This window comes from Anthonomus grandis, chromosome 2 (assembly GCF_022605725.1).
Source record: "Anthonomus grandis grandis chromosome 2, icAntGran1.3, whole genome shotgun sequence".
Lineage (NCBI taxonomy): Eukaryota > Metazoa > Arthropoda > Insecta > Coleoptera > Curculionidae > Anthonomus > Anthonomus grandis.
Genome location: NC_065547.1, coordinates 4,733,562 through 4,751,401, shown reverse-complemented (window position 1 = coordinate 4,751,401; position 17,840 = coordinate 4,733,562). Strand labels below are relative to the sequence as shown.

Sequence of the window (17,840 nt, the reverse complement as noted above, 5' to 3'; positions counted from 1 at the left end):
GTAGCCAACTTTGTATATTTTGTAATAAATGTCTTGTTTTGTTTGATTTATGTGTTATTGGTCCTTATTTTTGTTATCATCACATTTTACAATTATACCAAACCGAAAAAATTTACCATAAAAACTCTTATTCAAAGTATCTATTTGAATTGGATATTAAAATAAGAAGAAGGTATAGCAATGGAGTCAAGCAAGTAGGTAGGTAGGTATGAAAAAAAAAATTGTGTCCAAAACAGTCAAAGATAACATTGTATGCCAACTTATAGTTTTTATTTTTTTACCTAGATTAAAAGTCAAATATTTAAAAAAAGCATGATGTGGGTATTAATTTTGTAAAGTATCATATATTCAGGGTGACAATTTAAAAACTTGAAATGGCCATATATTAGGAACGAAAAACTAAATAAAACCATATATTAGGAACGAAAAACTGGAATAAAAAAACGCCCAAATTAGTTTCTATAAAACGAAAGAGGAACAAAACAAGCATATTATCCCACCCTTATCTGCAACCCCTTGGACAGGGTGACATACACCCCTAAAATCTTAAATAGAAAGGGAAGTCGAGTGACAACAATTTCCTGAAATGTGGCATTCTATGGTATCATTGGAAAGCATTTTTCAAAAGCTTCAAGATAATCTATTACTCGACCCCCCTTTCTATTTAAGATTTTAGGGGTCTATCTTACCCTGTCCAAGGGGTGCAGATAAGGGTGGGATAATATGCTTCTTTTTGTTCCCCCTTCGTGTTATAGAAACCGTTTTGAGCGTTTTTTTATTCCAGTTTTTCGTTCCTAATATAAATGGTCATTTCAAGTTTTTAAATTGTCACCCCGTATATTATTCAATTCCTAAATATTCCTAATCACTACAATAAGTTCCTTTTTTTCAAGTCACTTCCTTTTTAAGAATTGCCAAATAGAGAATAAAACCCTTAAATTCGTATAATTTTTACCATCCAAGAAATTTGGAATTTAAGAGAGATTGATAGAAAACTGGAATAATAACAATCCTGTATTTTTTAGGCTATTTTAATAATAGTGTTGATTTAATTTAATAGGCTTTAGTAATCTGAATTTTTATTTCAGCGTAATTAATTAATTTAATACATTTATTAAATTAATTTACTGCCATTTTCATAAAGTCATAATGATTAATCAAAACACGAGCACAACTTTTTCCTTAAAAAATAGTGGGTACCTAGTTGATTCAAATATGCCTTTACTAACATATAGATCTGATTCCAATATGACTCTTATATTTAAATTTAAATAAAATATTTAGAATACGAACCTGAAAACCACCCATCTCATTAAGTATCAAGTACTCATATAATCAGCAGAGGCCGCCACGTCGCTGCTAGTAAAAATGCACTTGTAAGGCTCTCGAAATCCGCGAATATTTCAGCAATGGTTTAACTTTTTTTTTTTAAATTGGACTAGCCTTTAGACAAAGGTTTGGTCGATGTCTATAATTATGTTTAAACTTAATTTAAAATTTATAATTACTCTTAAATGGCGTTTGAATATCAACAATGTTTGATTAACAAATTTATATATTTCTAGGCATATCCTCAGATTTTCATATAATTACAGACATGTGTTGATCCTTTATCCATAAAATAAAAAAAAAATAGTCAAAAAGTCTAACGGTTTTCAAATTATACCCGGATTTCTAAACCCTTAAAATGATATTTTCGCATGGCCGTGATGCGGAGCCTTAAATGTTTGATTGTTACTACTGTTATTAGTTAGTTTTACTTGTATTATTATTTATTGTATATGTTTTTGACTATTTATTTTTTGGCTATAATCTATAGAACCATATTGAAACTTTATGACTGTATATTTTAAGTTTGTAATTATTTATATGCTTCTTGCACAAGATCAATGCACAAGATAATTATCTTCTGATAATAAAGCGTATTTTGAATTTGAATTTTAGATGGCGGACATTTTCATATCACCGGGCACTTTCAAGCAAATGGTGTCGTATGCCACGATGAGAGATGTCATGCATATAGTTTGCCCTTCGAGTCAGGATAAGCATTCCAAGTAAACCACTGCACTACCGCTTTCTATTTTAAACACTACAACAAAAACAATGTTTTTCAGAATACTACAAAACCGAATAAAAATCCTGCGTAAAAGCATAACGTTCTTAGGACACGGCGACAATTCGCAAGCCCAATTCGTCATCTCAAACTTATCCAAACTGCCTGGTATCGCTCAATATTTTTTACCATTTAGGACCAAGATATCCGAACAAGCAAAACGTATCGGTAATTCAACTGAAATCCATTTATGTTCCGGATTTTTATTTAATTGAAAATTTTCAGGGTTTTTCCGGTACTCAAAAAACGCAAACGATTTTACGAAAATTTTTATTTACCTCGTGGACTATCTGCTCAAGCACCAAAAGGAGGTGCAGAACTGTTTCCAGGGAAATTATGCCAATATAGATTATTTCAACCAAGAAAATCTGCCGTATTATAGGGAGCAAATTGTACCGTTTCAAAAAGTCGAATCGTTTTATAAAGAGCCAGTAGACCAGTACTGTATTAGAAAAGTCACTTTAACAAACACTGTGCATGGCGCCTTGGTTTATAAAAAGGAACATTTGATTGCTGATGTTAGTAAGGGTAAGTCCTGAATTTATTTTTTTCTTATAAACCTTCAATTTCTCAGATTTTTTGATAGTTATATAAAAGATGCTGCTTGGTGAATGTATCTGTTTCGTCATCACATGCTTGTAGTAATTATAATTATTAACTTTAATTTTCTCTTAATCAATACTTAGTGATACTTTAACTTTAATTTAATTCTTTACTTGTATTTAATATTTATGCATTCAAAAATACGCGTTTTGCTAATAACTTATTTAACTTTACATAATTTGCCTTACATCTTTTCCTTTTCCCACCTTTTGCATATTCCTGAACTATACATATCTTTCCTTATATTGAATACGAATGCGAAAAGAGTGGGAGAAAAGGAGAAGGTTGTGCTAAGCTGTGAATTGAGTAGCAGCAATTCTGGCTTTGACCGAAAACCGATTTGATCGATAAGTGTCGACACTGTTTTACGCGCTTATTTTTCGGTACGTGACCTACCACACCCATCCCCAAAATATCCAGGGTAAGTTACTTTATTTACTAAGTTACTCTCTCTTTACGTTTACGAATCTGCAGGTGAGAGGTTTAGATTACCGGTTAAATTCGAATATTGAGTCAGTGAAACCTATGATTTAAGGGTTTTACTTAATTGCCTCGGGATATACATATTTCGAAGGAGTTAGCCCAGTATCAGTTTTTGAATGAATATTAATAATAAAATAAGAATAAATCGGCTTTTATTTCAATAATTAAAAAATATGATCTACTCACAAAAAGGGTGAAGTTAAGTTGATCATGACAATCGCCAGTCCACTAGTCTTCCACTTAACCCTTAGTTTAAAAGAACTAAAAATACGCATGCAACAAAAAAAATAATTATAAACGAATTAAAATTGGCATATACTTATTCTTAAATACCTGATCATAATTTAAAGAAGCCCTAAATTATTTTAAAACAAAAGTAAACACGCAGAAAATTAAATACATTAATTTTTTTCATCATATCTTACAAATTAAGTAAAATTTAGTAACTTAAAATATCATAAAAATGCTTTTTAAAATTATTATGTTATTATGCTTAAATGTCAGAAAAATTAACAATTTTATTGTTTGTAACAAAAACTTTTAATTTCTCAGAGTTTTTAATAGTTAGATAAAAGATTCTTTATCGCTAGATGTATATCTCGGTTTTTGAGTGACAGCTCTATCTTTAATAATAAACAAGTTATTTAAAATGTTGAAATTTATCCTAGGCTTAAAAAGCCTAAAAATCGTATATTTCACTTTTTCTTAAAAACCTTTAATTTCTTAGAATTTTTAATGGATACATGCAATATTCTGAAATTTGTGTGAAACAAAAATGCTAAAAATATAATAAATCATAATTTTCACTTTTTCTCAAAAACCTTTACTTTCTCAGATTTTTTAATAGATTCATGAAAGATGCCTTGTCACTTGGTGCATATTTCAATCTTTAAATGAAACCTCTATCTTTTAAAAAATTTAATTCAAAATCATGTTGATACAAACACTTTAGTGATGACAAGCCCTTATACTTATTTAAACCATAATGTTATCTATAATAGTAATAAGGCCCTTTATCGTACTTTTCATGCAAATAATATTAATCTGTATGGGATTTTAGAGTCTAATCACGTCAGTAACTTTGGTTCAGACTTGGCATCATTATTACATGCACATATTTTCAAATATTTTAAAATTAATATTTCATCGAATAAATTGTCTTTGAATCATCAAATTAATGAGTCTGAACTGATTACTGATCGTGAATTGAATTCTTCTTTTTTATAGACATGTCCGCGAAGGTTGAATCTCATTCATGTTCATATTCTACTAGTAAGATTGAAATTAGCTCTTCGAAAAGCTTAAGTATCTTTATTCTTAATATACAATCCCTAAGAAACAAGATGGATGAGCTTCATCTTTTGCTGGACACATGTAATTTTCCTGATATTTTACTTCTGACTGAGCACTGGTTGAGGCCTAGTGAATCTTTTTTAATATCTGATTATGTTCCTATATCAAATTTTTGTCGTCAACAATCTATACCTGAAGGAACCATGATCTTGGCTAGGCAAACAATTGAAACGATTTTTTGTAATATTGATAAGTATGATAATCTTCTGTTAGAGAATGTTTTTGAATTCTCTCTTTCTTTTTGTAAGCGTTTTAATTTATATATTCTTTGTGTTTATAGGCCACCTACAGGAGATATTGCTATGTTTCTGGACAAACTTGATTCTCTTTTATCCTAGTTGTCCCTACACTCTAAGGTTATATTGGCTGGTGACTTTAATATCAACTACACTGATAAAACCTTGCCACGTACTTTAAGTATTTTAAATTCTTACGACTTGAAAATGCACGTTCTTTCTCCCACACGAATAACTTCTTCATCTGCAACTACAATTGACTATTTCTGTACAAATTTTGATGACGTTTTATGCACAGTACTCCCATCTGGTATTTCCGACCATGAAGCTATTCTTGCTAAAATGCCATATTATACTGTATTATCTTCATCTCATTATATGGGAAGAATTTTAAGCAGGAGAAATTTCAATGCTTTTTCTGCTGCTACAGCTTCGGTAAATTGGAATGCACTTGAAACGGCTTCTGACCCACTTACTTTATTTTTTCAAGTTTTGTGTGATAAGATCAATCAGTGCTTTCCTAAAATGAGGCTTAAAACTAAGAAACGAAAACCATGGGTTACAAGAGGCCTTAGAATTTCAGCTAAAAACCTCCGTTTTTTGACTAAATTGTGCAAATATACCACAAATGAAAATATCCTTGTATATCATTAGAAATACCGTAGTCTGTACAGAAAGACAATTAAAGCAGCAAAATCTAATTATTATAGGGATCGCTTAAATATGTCATCAAATAGGCAAAGAGAGTGTTGGTCGATTATTAATGATTTTAGACATTGCCATAGAAAAGTATCTGAACCGGAGTTAAGACGTGACATTTTAAACGACTATTATTGTGATATACCTAATATCTTGCTCAAGGGCATTCGTAGTAACATTGATCACTTACACTATCTTTAACAAGTGCCGGTTGAGCATTTATTTTTCTTTCATCCTGTCGATCTTACCGAAGTAAAAAATGAAATCAAACGCCTAAAAAACCATAAATCATCTGGAGCTGATGGAATATCTTCGAGGTTGTTACTCTTTTTGTCTGATTCAGCCTTAAATGCTTTAGTTTCTGCCATAAACAATTCTTTACATATTGGCATTTTTCTTTCATGTTTAAAAAAGGCAGTGGTTATCCCTCTTCATAAGGGTGGAGATTTGGATCAGCCTTGTAATTTACGTCCCATTTCTATTTTGTCTACCCTGTCTAAGATAGTTGAAAAACTTGCAAAAAGCAGAATTTTGTCCTTTTTACATCATAATGGCATTTTGTCTGCAAATCAGTTTTGATTTCAAGCTGGTAAAGGGATGCTGTTTTTAGCTTTTTGGAGAGCGTCTATGTGTCCTTGAATTCTGGAGAGTCATCGGCGGCAGTGTTTTGTGATCTATCCAAAGCATTTGACTGTGTGGATCATGGAATACTGTTATCTAAGCTCGATAAATATGGTTTTAGGGGCGTAGCGTTGCAATGGCTTGAGTCCTATCTATCAAATCGTACTCAGAAGGTTACAGTGTCTGGGCGTTTGTCTTCTAGATCCCTAAAATGCGGCGTTCCCCAGGGTTCAGTGTTGATACCACTGTTATTTTTACTGTATATTGATGACTTGAGTTCATTGAAACTGCAGGGCAAGGTGGTTCAGTTTGCTGACGATACCACCATACTATGGAGCCATAAAAATTCTGATTATATTAAGACTTGTATCCTTGAAGACCTTCAGATTTTATCAGGGTGGTGTGCTTCCAACAGGCTCGTGTTTAATGTAAGAACGACGTCTATTATGGGGTTTAAGTGCGATGTTCAGGGTCTGATGTTTGACGAAAATTCCCTCTTGCAGAATAAAGAGTGCTGCAAGTTCCTAGGAATTACCATTGATGGTCGCCTTCGGTTTGAAGATCATATTTTACATTTAGCTGGGAAATTATCTTCTGGATGTTTTGCAGTAAGAATGGCAAAACAAGAGCTGGGAGGGGTGGTTGCACGTTCATTGTACTACCCCAACCCAACTCAACCCAACACAATCTCCTTTAAATATTATTGCAAAACGTAATTTTAATAACTTTATCATTTTTCAGGAATTTCCCTTCAAGCCTACAAAGTCTACCAGAGATTCTCAAACGAAATCCTGAAAAATCTCATCGAAGAAATGCGCCGTTACCGAATGATCCAAATGCGAAAACGCAAAGGCGCCAACTTCTTCCACTCCTACCGGCTCTCCTTGAACTATATTACCGTCCAAAATGTCCCGTGGTGGTACGAAACTATGGAGAGCGCCTACAAAACGTTTCTCCACTTAAAATACGATCAGAAAATGTGTTTTGATACGAATATGGAGTTTAGTCAACGCACTAAGTTTGGACAACTAATAGGAGTCAACGAGGTAAAATCAGTTTATTGAAACAGTTTATTAGTAAAAGGAAGAGAAAGTACACTCAAAATCAAAGTCTCACAAATCAAGCGTCTATTTAAAAGGTTACGCGTTTCGCCGCATTAGGGCATCATCAGACCTAAATAAAATTATCAAAATTAAATATTAAGGAACAAAATGCTAATTAACATAATACAAAATCTACACACTTACTTTATTAAAGTTCATATTTTAGTCAATAATGGTACACGATGTTGTAGACATATTATATTTTATATTTTTATTTATGTTAGTGAGAGTACATGTGTAGTTTTTGTATTATGTTAATTAGCGTTTTGTTCCTTAATATTTAATTTTGATCATTTTATTTAGGTCTGATGATGCCCTAACGCGGCGAAACGCGTAACCTTTTAAATAGACGCTTGATTTGTGAGCCTTTGAGTATACTTTCTCTTCCTTTGGTCATATATCTAAGTCTCTTTGAGAATATTGAATGATTATTTTGAAGTACAGTTTATTAGTGGTAAAGAACCCAAATATAAATAAAGCGTTTTAGGTGCTCACTTTTCAACCTCTGAGCAACATAGATCTAAACATTAAATATCCCGAATATCATTTGGTGTTAAATCCAGACATCGAAGATCATTCCGAGGTTATTGACGAGTTAGCTAAAAGATATCACGCCAAATGCTTGATTGAGCTTAAAGGGTTGCAAAAACCCGCTGGTTCAAGGTAGATTTAGTGTTTCTATGATGGAATTTTTATAATGTTTCTGGTTTTAGTACCAAACGTGCCGAAAGTAATGAAGATGACGAGGATGACGTGGAAATGGTTGAAATCTTCGACCCACAACCGTCAACTTCCAAACAACAACCGGAAACTGTGGAAAAAGAATTGGATGCAATTAATTTAGATGAAGATGAACCCTTGGATTTATCGATTAGTGCCAAAGAGAGTGCCGCTATAGATAATTTGAAGCATTGGATTTCGGACTGTATAGGTAAAGTTTTATTGAAACGTAAGGGGTTTATTATATATATGCAAATTAAAGCAGATTTGGATCGTGTCAGAAGCCCCAGTCCTGAGCTGTTCAATTTCGATTCGACAAATACTGAAATTAAGACTGAACAAGAGGAGCCTGTGGATATTAAGGAGGAGAATGAGGAACCGAAAAAGTTATTGAGTGTTGAAGAAATTATCAAAGGTAAAGAGAGTTAATTTATAGGAGTATAGACGTTTTGGAGAAAAAATATTAATGGGTAATTAAAGATCCTTCGGTTATCCTCCATTAAATTTATTTAAAATATTAATCCTACATGTTTCATCAGAGATACTATAAAAGAACCAAGGAAACTTATAAAATATAGATTCAAATTGTTAAATTACAAAAGGTATTAAAATTACTTACACAATTAAGAGGTTCCGTCAATACATCATACAGATTTAGTGCGTCAGACAAGGTTAAAACAACTAAAAATCAATAAAAACGGCATCCACAATTTGATAAAAAGCTTAATTAATTAACAAATAATTGGACACGAAGACATAAAACTTACATTAAGATACATGAGAATGGGACCAAACATGGATTTACAAAAACTTTAAAATTCCATTATTACGACAAAAAAATTTTAAATAAATTTAGTGGAGGATGACCGAAGTATCTTTAGTTACCCATTGATCTATTAACTCCACTGCAAGAATGGACTACTTCAACTTTGAAAAAGTATTAGTTATGTAAAATCCTCTTTAAGTCCATGTTGCTGCAACTTAATTTCTAGATTTAGTGAATTTACTATTTGAAATTACACTTTTTTTCAACTTCTAATAGTAAAAAAGATATCCAACATTGTGCAATTTGTTCACGTTACAAAAATATGAAAAATCATAAATTTTACTTTTTCTCAAAAACCTTTAATTTTTCAGATTTTTTTATAAATACATAAAAGATATTGTATCAGTTGGTGCACATTACTGTCTTTGAATGAAACCTCTATTTTTAATAGCAAAAAAACTATCCGATATTTTGAAATTTGTCGGAAACACAAAATGTTAAAAATAATAAATTTCACTTTTTGTCAAAAACCCTTAGTTTCTGAGATTTTTTGATAGGTAAATTAAAGATACTACCCAAGTAATACATCATATATTATTATCGTTAAATATATATTTATTTATATCATATACGTATCATATTCATATCATATTCATATATATATCATATTCATATCGTATATCATATACGATTCTGTTTACAAAAGGGAAAAATTTCGGCATTTGAAAAAATTGACACGGAATTTTCATATCTAGTTTTAAAACTCGACAAGGGTAGAGTTAACGAAACACGATTTTTTTGCAGAAAATAATTGCCTGAGAAAAAAATGCTTTTTAAGAAAATTATAGGTGATAGATCTATAATTTTTGTATCTATAATTTTCTCACATAACCTTAAAGTTTTCGTGTTTTCGTGACAAGACTGTATTTTATTTCTCAAAAACAAGACGTATCGCTATAAAAATTAGTTGTGCCACATTTTATCGTAAATAGGTAGAAATTCAGTTTTTTGAAGATAAGTCTAGACAACTTTTCATTATCTAGGTTTAACAATGCTGTTTTTAAATTAAAACTATTGGTATATTTATCAACCGTATATGGTCAAAGTATATTTATTAAACTGTAGAATATAGGGGAGGGTTGCTGAAAACAGGATAGTTGGGTAAAACAGGATACCGGTTCTTTTCTCAAAACAAGCAGCGCCAACAATCGAATGACGGTGTTCAAAATCATAATCATAATAAGTGGAAATGTTTATTAATTTATTCTTATTAATTCCATATTATTGCGATGAATGATAAATGGCAGTTAGAAAAAGCAAGGTTACGGTATTTTATTTTGTTAGTGTTTAGCTACGAATTTCTTGGATTAAAGTCGGATATTAAATAAGACTGAGGATTTTTTATGATTCTGTAGGTCTTTGACTGTATTTTGAGAGATAAGTGAATATTATAATATTTTTTTTATTGTAAAAATTTAGAAAAAACTTTGAACATGTGCAGGTGGGTAAAACGCCACATCATACCGTTTTACCGGACACTATACATCTATATTTTTTGTTCTACGCTAGAGGCGAAATTGCTGAATCAATAATTAGAACCAATATGCTGAACAGAAGTTAATCCAGGAATGCTATACAGCTTATATTTTACTTATTTCAATTTAATATGTCCGAGTGCTCATTTTTCAGGCTTTAGATTTTAATATTAAGTTATTTATTGACTTTTATTAGCTTGTATCTATTTTCAGATGCCTTTTACTCCAACTATACTAAGTATTTTGAAAATTCTATATTATAAAAGAAAAAAAAATTACAGAAAGAAAGAAAATAAACAACAGATCAGAATAAGAGGAAAAAAATTATGAAAGTTGCATTTATTGAACAAAGCGATATATGAGCCGTACTCGTGCGATTTTCGTCGGGATTAAAATGTCAATTTCTTTTATTATTAATATAAAATACTAAATTTGTTCTGCTTTTAAGTTCCGTACATATAATTTACTTTTTACGTGATTTTTTAAATTATTTTTAAACACCATCTCATTGTACCCGACCCGGTGTGAAAAACGGTGTGATACTTTTTAGGCAACTCTCCCCTACGTTTATCATCTACGATTCTGTTTACATAAGGGAGAAAATTTCGGCGTTCAAAAAAAATTGACAAGCGATTTACGTAGCTTTACACTACACCTCAAATATGTGATAAAATTACTCCGATATCACATATATGCCACTGTGTAGAATACGATATACTTTTTATATAGGTATATATAGCTTTTAATGTAATAGTCAAGTCAACTCAAAAAATACTTTATTTGCTAAGTTTACAAACTTGTGCTAAAAGCTTCCTAATCCTAGAATTTATAATACAAGTATTTATTTGGTTATACAGGATACAGGACAAAAACAGAATACAGAATCGATTTTGATTGTACATAGAAGCATATTTTATATAATCAAAGAAAAAACCAAAAAAGAAGAAAAGGCGAGAACCAATATAAAACAAAAAAAATAAATAAATCTGATCAACAGATATATAATTAATTTTAAATATTAAAATGAGTCGTTAAAATACTCTTCAATGCTTTAGTAAGCTTTTGGTAAGATTAATTTCTTTAATTCTCTCCTAAACTTTTTAAGGTCTGTAACAGTCCTAATCGAAAAAGGAACATGATTAAATATTTTACGACTAATAAATATAAGAGAGTTTCTCGTAAGTGAGGAGGTGGGGATTGGAAGAGATAAGTTGCCCACTTGACGAGTATTATGACTGGTGCAGGATGGTGGACTTACGGACTTATGTATGAGTGTTGCAGTTTCCAATATAAAGAGTGAAAAAACTGTTAAAATTCTTTCAGCTACAAAAAGAGGTTTACAAGAGATTCTCAGACCAACACCACACAGATACCTTAATGCTTTTTTCTGAATAGTAAAAATTATGTTAAGGAGTCCCTTGGAGCACAAACCCCAAAATGCAACCCATAACGGATATGAGAGTCTATTAAGGCGAAATAAACTGAACAACCAGCAAACAACCCCCCAACTCATTCCTGGCAACCCTGACTGCAAAACAACCAGAAGAAAGTTTAGCAGCGAGGCCCAAAACGTGGTTGTCAAACCTTAAACTCTCATCAATGAAGAGGCCGAGAAATCGACAATAATCCCTACCATGTAGTGGGCTCTGCTCATCAAACAAAAAACCCTCTACATTACACTTAAAGCCCAGAACAAAAGTCTTATCAACATTGAATACAAGCAAGCAAGAAGGTCCTCTACTATGAGAGATCTGACTACTTTTTGATCTTTGTTATGCCACAGAATTGTAGTATCATCGGCAAACTGAACCACTCATCCATGTCAGTCCATGCAGTGATAGAAAGCTTAAGTCATTAACGTATAATAAAAATAGAATAGGACCCAACACTGACCCTTGAGGTACACCACATTTAAGATGTGCTATCCCTGACGAAAATCCAGATGCAACCACCCTCTGGGTGTGGCCAGACAGGTATGACTTCAACCACCCCAAAGCCACTCCCCTAAATCCGTAAAAATCAAGCTTTGACAGCAGTATTCCATGATCCACACAATCAAAGGCCTTGGACAGATCACAGAACACCGCTGCTGCAGCCTCCTTGCAGTTCATAGATAGATACACACTCTCCAAGAATCTGAAAATGGCATCCTGCGTGCCCTTAGATGACTGAAATCCATACTGATTAGGGGACAGCACATTGTATTTGGTCAAAAAAGAGACAATTCTCTTTTTTGCAAGCCGCTCAAGAACCTTGGAGAGGGTAGACAAAATTGATATGGGACGGAAGTTAGAGGGTCGGTCCAAGCTACCACCTTTATGAAGAGGGATAATCATAGCTTCCTTTAAACAGGATGGGAACTCGCCCTGAAGAAATGACTGATTGATTGCCCAAACCAAAACACCTAAAGCGCTCGCAGGCAGAAGTGACAGCAGACGTGAAGAGATACCATCGGAACCCGAAGACCTATGATTCTTCAAGCACTGAATTGTTTCAAGGACCTCGGTGGCATCTACAGGGTGGAAAAAGAATGATTGGTTGATAGCATTCCGATTAAGATACTGCAATGGATCGCCGTCACTGGGAACTGCTTCCAGTAACTTCTCAGCAATATTAGAAAAATAAAGGTAGAAAAGTTTATAAAGAACCGGCTGCTCAATATGCGCACAAACCCATTTTTCAACACAAAATCGATAGAAAATTTGCTGGCAGAGAGAAAAGACGACCGCAATATATTTTCTCTCGCTTCTTATTAAAGAAACCGCAAGAACAAAGCAGCCGCTGTACTTCGTTTCTTTGTACCTGCCGGGGATTTAAAGCCTATGTCGTAGCCCGAAGGCTTACTCAGTATCGTCTCATACGGGAAGTGAGTTAATCGTGTTATAAGGCATTTAAAATCTGTTGTGTGTTTTTTTTTTAAAGTATAATAGTGAAATAGACTATAGTTTTTTTAGTTAGACTATCCGAATTTTATTTTAAAAGGTAAGTAAAATTGGCTTAAATTATTAAACTGTCTAATAATTTAAAAAAATAAATGAAAATCAATTACTATTAAAAATTATATTATTTAAAATATACTTTGATTTTAAGTGATAAAATAATAGGTATTTAACTTGTAGGTATATATTTACAGCCTAGAGTGTGCATGTGTATATTACTTTTTTTACTTACTAATTTTTTTTTAGATGTCACCTAAGAAAGTAGGCAAACAAGGACAAATAATTCACAGCCAAGGGAGAGAGATTATTTGTAACGTGGCAGCTTTTATGAAAAAAGAAGCAGAGCAAGGAATTACTATTCCTTTGAAAAATGTTAGGTAAGTGAACAATATAAATTCATATTTTATAATTATATAATATAATTTCATATTTATATTTATTTTTAAATTTTAATTTTTATTGTATTGATAACTTACAATAATAGTATATAATTATTTTAGACAACGTACGTTAGCTGCCACTCGAGTATCCCAGTCAACTTACAGAAGAGTGTTCCAAGAGTCAGAAGATATAGAAAATATACCTTCCTGTTCCTTTACCAGTCCAAGGAAAAAAAGGTTAAGAAAATCTCAGAAGATTGGTAACATTACTTTGACCCAAATTAAAGATATAAAACAAATAGTATATGATTTCTACATAGTTGAAAAAAGAAGACCTACTCTAAAGGGTAAGTACAATATATTTCAGTCAGTTGTAAAACCCAAGTAATTTACTTACCCTACATTGCAATATAACACCAGAATATTTTATTATTTAGACAAAAGTGGCACCTGTTAAGTATTTTTTTGGGTTTGACATAAAATAACCATATGGAGTATATTTATTTATTTACATTTTTAAATATAAACTTATTTTGTTATTTTCTTTCCAGTAATACTTCAAAAGCTTCTTGATCGGGCTATTATTCAAGAGCCTATAAGTATACCAACCTTATCAAAATTGCTGAAAAAAATTGGATTTAGGTATGTGTTTAAAGTATATTCAATATTTACCTTCTTATATTTACCTGCTAACCAGTTGACAATTACCTGAAAAGTTTATCAATAGGAATTTAACTTTACAACCATTATTAGCTGTTGCGTCAAAATTAATTCTAGGGATTATATTTTATTGACTTTATAAACTTCTTATCATTTTTTGGCACATAGATAAAATAAAAAGGGTATAGGTACCTACAAATAGGAACTTATTACATTTTAGTCCATTTAATTCTAGATACCTCTCTAGATATTCTTATTTTGCAGAGTACCTGGCAGAGTATCTATCCTTTCTTTAATTTATTAAGCTTTTTATTTTATTAAGTTACGTCTTTGCTAATTTTATTTTTAAATATCATGAGAAATTTGTTTAATACATTAACATGTTCCTTTAATTACATATAAGTTTTTTTATAGATGGACCAAAACGGAAGATAACAGAAAAGCTCTTATGGAATCTTACGACATACATGATTGGAAAGGATCAAATATTTAAAGCAAATTTTAAAATATAAAGAGGAAGGCAATAATATTGTATATACTGATGAAAGTTACATACATACCAGTCATACAAAGGACAAAGGGTGGTTTTATGAAAGTCGACATGGAATTAGAAAACCCATTTCCAAAGGACAGAGACTGACAATTCTTCATGCTGGAGGAAGAAATGGTTTCGTAAATAATGGGTTACTGATTTTTCGCTCAGGTAAAATTTATTAGTTATTTTTATATAAAGTAATACCAAAAATGATATTAAAATGTAATACGCAAAAATGATACTCTTAGTTCGTTGATTGGATAAGCGGGTACTTATACTTTTCAGTCCCAGTTCCCTACCCATATTTTCACCTATAATATTTAGTCAACCTTTTACCATTATCAATATTAAAATTTTTATAAATAATTACAACACTGACAACTTTATACGATTATTTTAAAATCTTTTATTCTTCTCTTTTTAGGGTCAAAAAGCGGAGACTATCATGATGACATGAACCATCACAACTTCATGAAATGGGCCGAAAATCAGTTAATTCCAAATTTACTACCTAAAAAGTAGGAAATAGTTGACTGGCTCAAGGAACGTAATTTTACATTTGATGCAAAACTCACCAAGACAGAGTTATATGAAATAGTGTCTGAAAATAAAAAAAGTATTCTATAAAAACCAAGTTGGACGACCTAATGGAAAAGCATGGACACATTGTGTTACGTTTGCCTCTATACCTCCCAGAGCTTAATCCGATAGAAAAAATTTGGGCAACTGTTAAGAATTGGGTGGCAAGCAGAAATTCCACTTTTAAATTGGCGGATGTCAAAACTTTGACAAGGCAGAAATTTGCGGAAATTTCGAATGATGAGTGGATAAATATTTGCAACCATATAGACAATATAGAAAAACAATATTTGGAAAGTCATCACCTTTTTGATGAAGCATTGGATTCTTTAAAATTTTTTTCAGTAAATACAGGCTCATCTGATGAAGAGATCGAATGGTCTTCATCGGATGAATCTGATTTAGGTTGTAATACACTATCTGATAGTGAATAAAAATATATAATATGTAAAATAATGAAATAAAACTTTAAGCTTATACCAATTTGTTTCTTTACATAAGTCGTTTAAGATACCTAATCTTAAAAAAATCTTTAACCTAATCTTTAAAATTAAAAAAAAATGCGAATAAAGAATAATTTTCAGCTACCTATTTGAAGTCCTGTTGTAAAAATAATTAGCGAACTGCATCCTACTGTAAGTAAAACTATTTTTTATTAGATCTTTTATGGGCACATCACAATGCTAAAAAATATAATTTTAATTTATCTACATTTTTTTAAACGAATCTCGGAGCAATTAAATTCAGATATATGCATTCTTAGTTGGTATTTCAACTAAATTAAACGCACTTATAATATCGCTAGCTATACCTACTAAAAATCTAGGGCTATTTAAACTCTAGTATAAATAAATATTAATAATTTCAACAAGTGTGCCGCCTCCACTGTCTTCAGACCTCGACATAGTCATCTGACCCGATCGATAGAATAACGAGATGCGCGGATTTTGCCGCCTGTTGATGTCACCGGTTCTTTATAAACTTTTCTAACTATAGTAATTAAAATCATCGGGCCCCAAGTCCGATTCAACCAACCGCCGACGAGAAGACTGCCTACATTCGTTAATGATTAACCAACTTTCCTTCTGTCTGTTACCGGACGAGTCTAAGCGCTCATTGTAATACAGTTCCTTTCTGACTTTTACAGATGCCTATAAATTTTCCGATAGTCCTGAAAATAAGACCTGATGAAATGATTGTCAATAGATTTGCGAAGTCTTGCTAAGCATCGCAAATTTTGGGCAGATGTTTTTAGTCCCGCGGTGATCCATGGTTTTCTTCTCTTGGATTTAAGTCTAACCAAGGGAAAGCAGATATTTTTTTTATCACGTAATGTATAATAAAAGGAAGAAAATGGTTGTGGAGCAGCCTGAATTGCATTCCAGTTAACAGACGAAATGGATTGAGAAAATAAATTTAAATTGTTCCCACTAAACCCTCTCCCAATGCGGCGGCCCGATTTGTTTTTAAAATCACCAGGGAATTGAACATACACCCCCTCGTGATCTGATATACCTACTAAGTGCACTGAACAGGTCACACCGTCCAAATTACTGCAGAAATAATCAATAGTTGTCAATGAAGAGGACGAAATACGAGTGGGTGCATTAACATGCATGGTGAGTGCAAATGATTTGAAGATTCCATCAAGAGAAATTCTTTGCGGTAAGGAAACCTCTGAATAATAATTATTAAAATCTCCAGCCAAGATAACACGCGAGTGAATAGGGAGCTGGGACAGAACACAATCTAACCTGTCAAGAAATATACTGATATCCCCAGAGGGCGGGCGGTATATACAAATAACGTACATATTAAACAATTTACAAAAACACACCGAACACTCAAAAACCCGTTCAACTGAGGCATCACCAAACTTATCAACAGCACAGAAAAAGTTTTGAAAATGTCTCCTAATTAGAACAGCAGTCCCTCCATGGAGAGTTTTGTCTATAATAAACTGACAGTGGTACATACTCATCAATACAAAAACATTCATTAGGTCTAAGCCAATGTTCTGGTAATATAACAATGTCAGGAAAATTAAAATTAGCAAGCAGAAGTTGAAGCTCATCCACCTTATTCCGAAGGGATTGAATATTTAGTAAAAATGCACTACAACGCTTTAATTTTAATATTGCAGTTGAATGAAGGGGAGCTTCAACCTCTACGGTCTCATCTATAAAAAAGAGTTAGAACCAGTCACACGCTCAGACGTAGTTCCCACGCTTTCGACAAATGGATATATGATAATGGAATATCATACACAAAGAAATCTAGAACAAAATAGGAAATTAATAAGCAATAATTATACCGAATAAGATATACAAATTTAGTTTAGAAAATTGCAGTGGGGTACTTTTTTTATTAAATAATATTTACGATAAATCCATTAAGGACGCCATTGGTAGAATTTTTTTTTTGCTTTACGTCGAAAAATGCCCCCTGAAAAAAAGTATCTACATTGGTAATAAAGTTATTAAAAAAAAATCATATTTCATTTAACGCATTTTAT

General features: G+C 32.0%; 1 protein-coding gene across 1 annotated transcript in view; it reads left to right on the top strand.

Annotated features, from left to right (window-relative positions):
• Positions 1-17,840, top strand: part of LOC126750083 (general transcription factor 3C polypeptide 1) — a 100,963-nt gene that overhangs the window by 79,813 nt on the left and 3,310 nt on the right. The window contains exons 19-25 of the mRNA XM_050459585.1: positions 1,945-2,054; positions 2,115-2,281; positions 2,339-2,641; positions 6,850-7,154; positions 7,699-7,874; positions 7,925-8,142; positions 8,197-8,346. Coding sequence (XP_050315542.1) covers positions 1,945-2,054; positions 2,115-2,281; positions 2,339-2,641; positions 6,850-7,154; positions 7,699-7,874; positions 7,925-8,142; positions 8,197-8,346 — 1,429 coding nt within the window. The remainder of the gene's footprint in view (positions 1-1,944; positions 2,055-2,114; positions 2,282-2,338; positions 2,642-6,849; positions 7,155-7,698; positions 7,875-7,924; positions 8,143-8,196; positions 8,347-17,840) is intronic.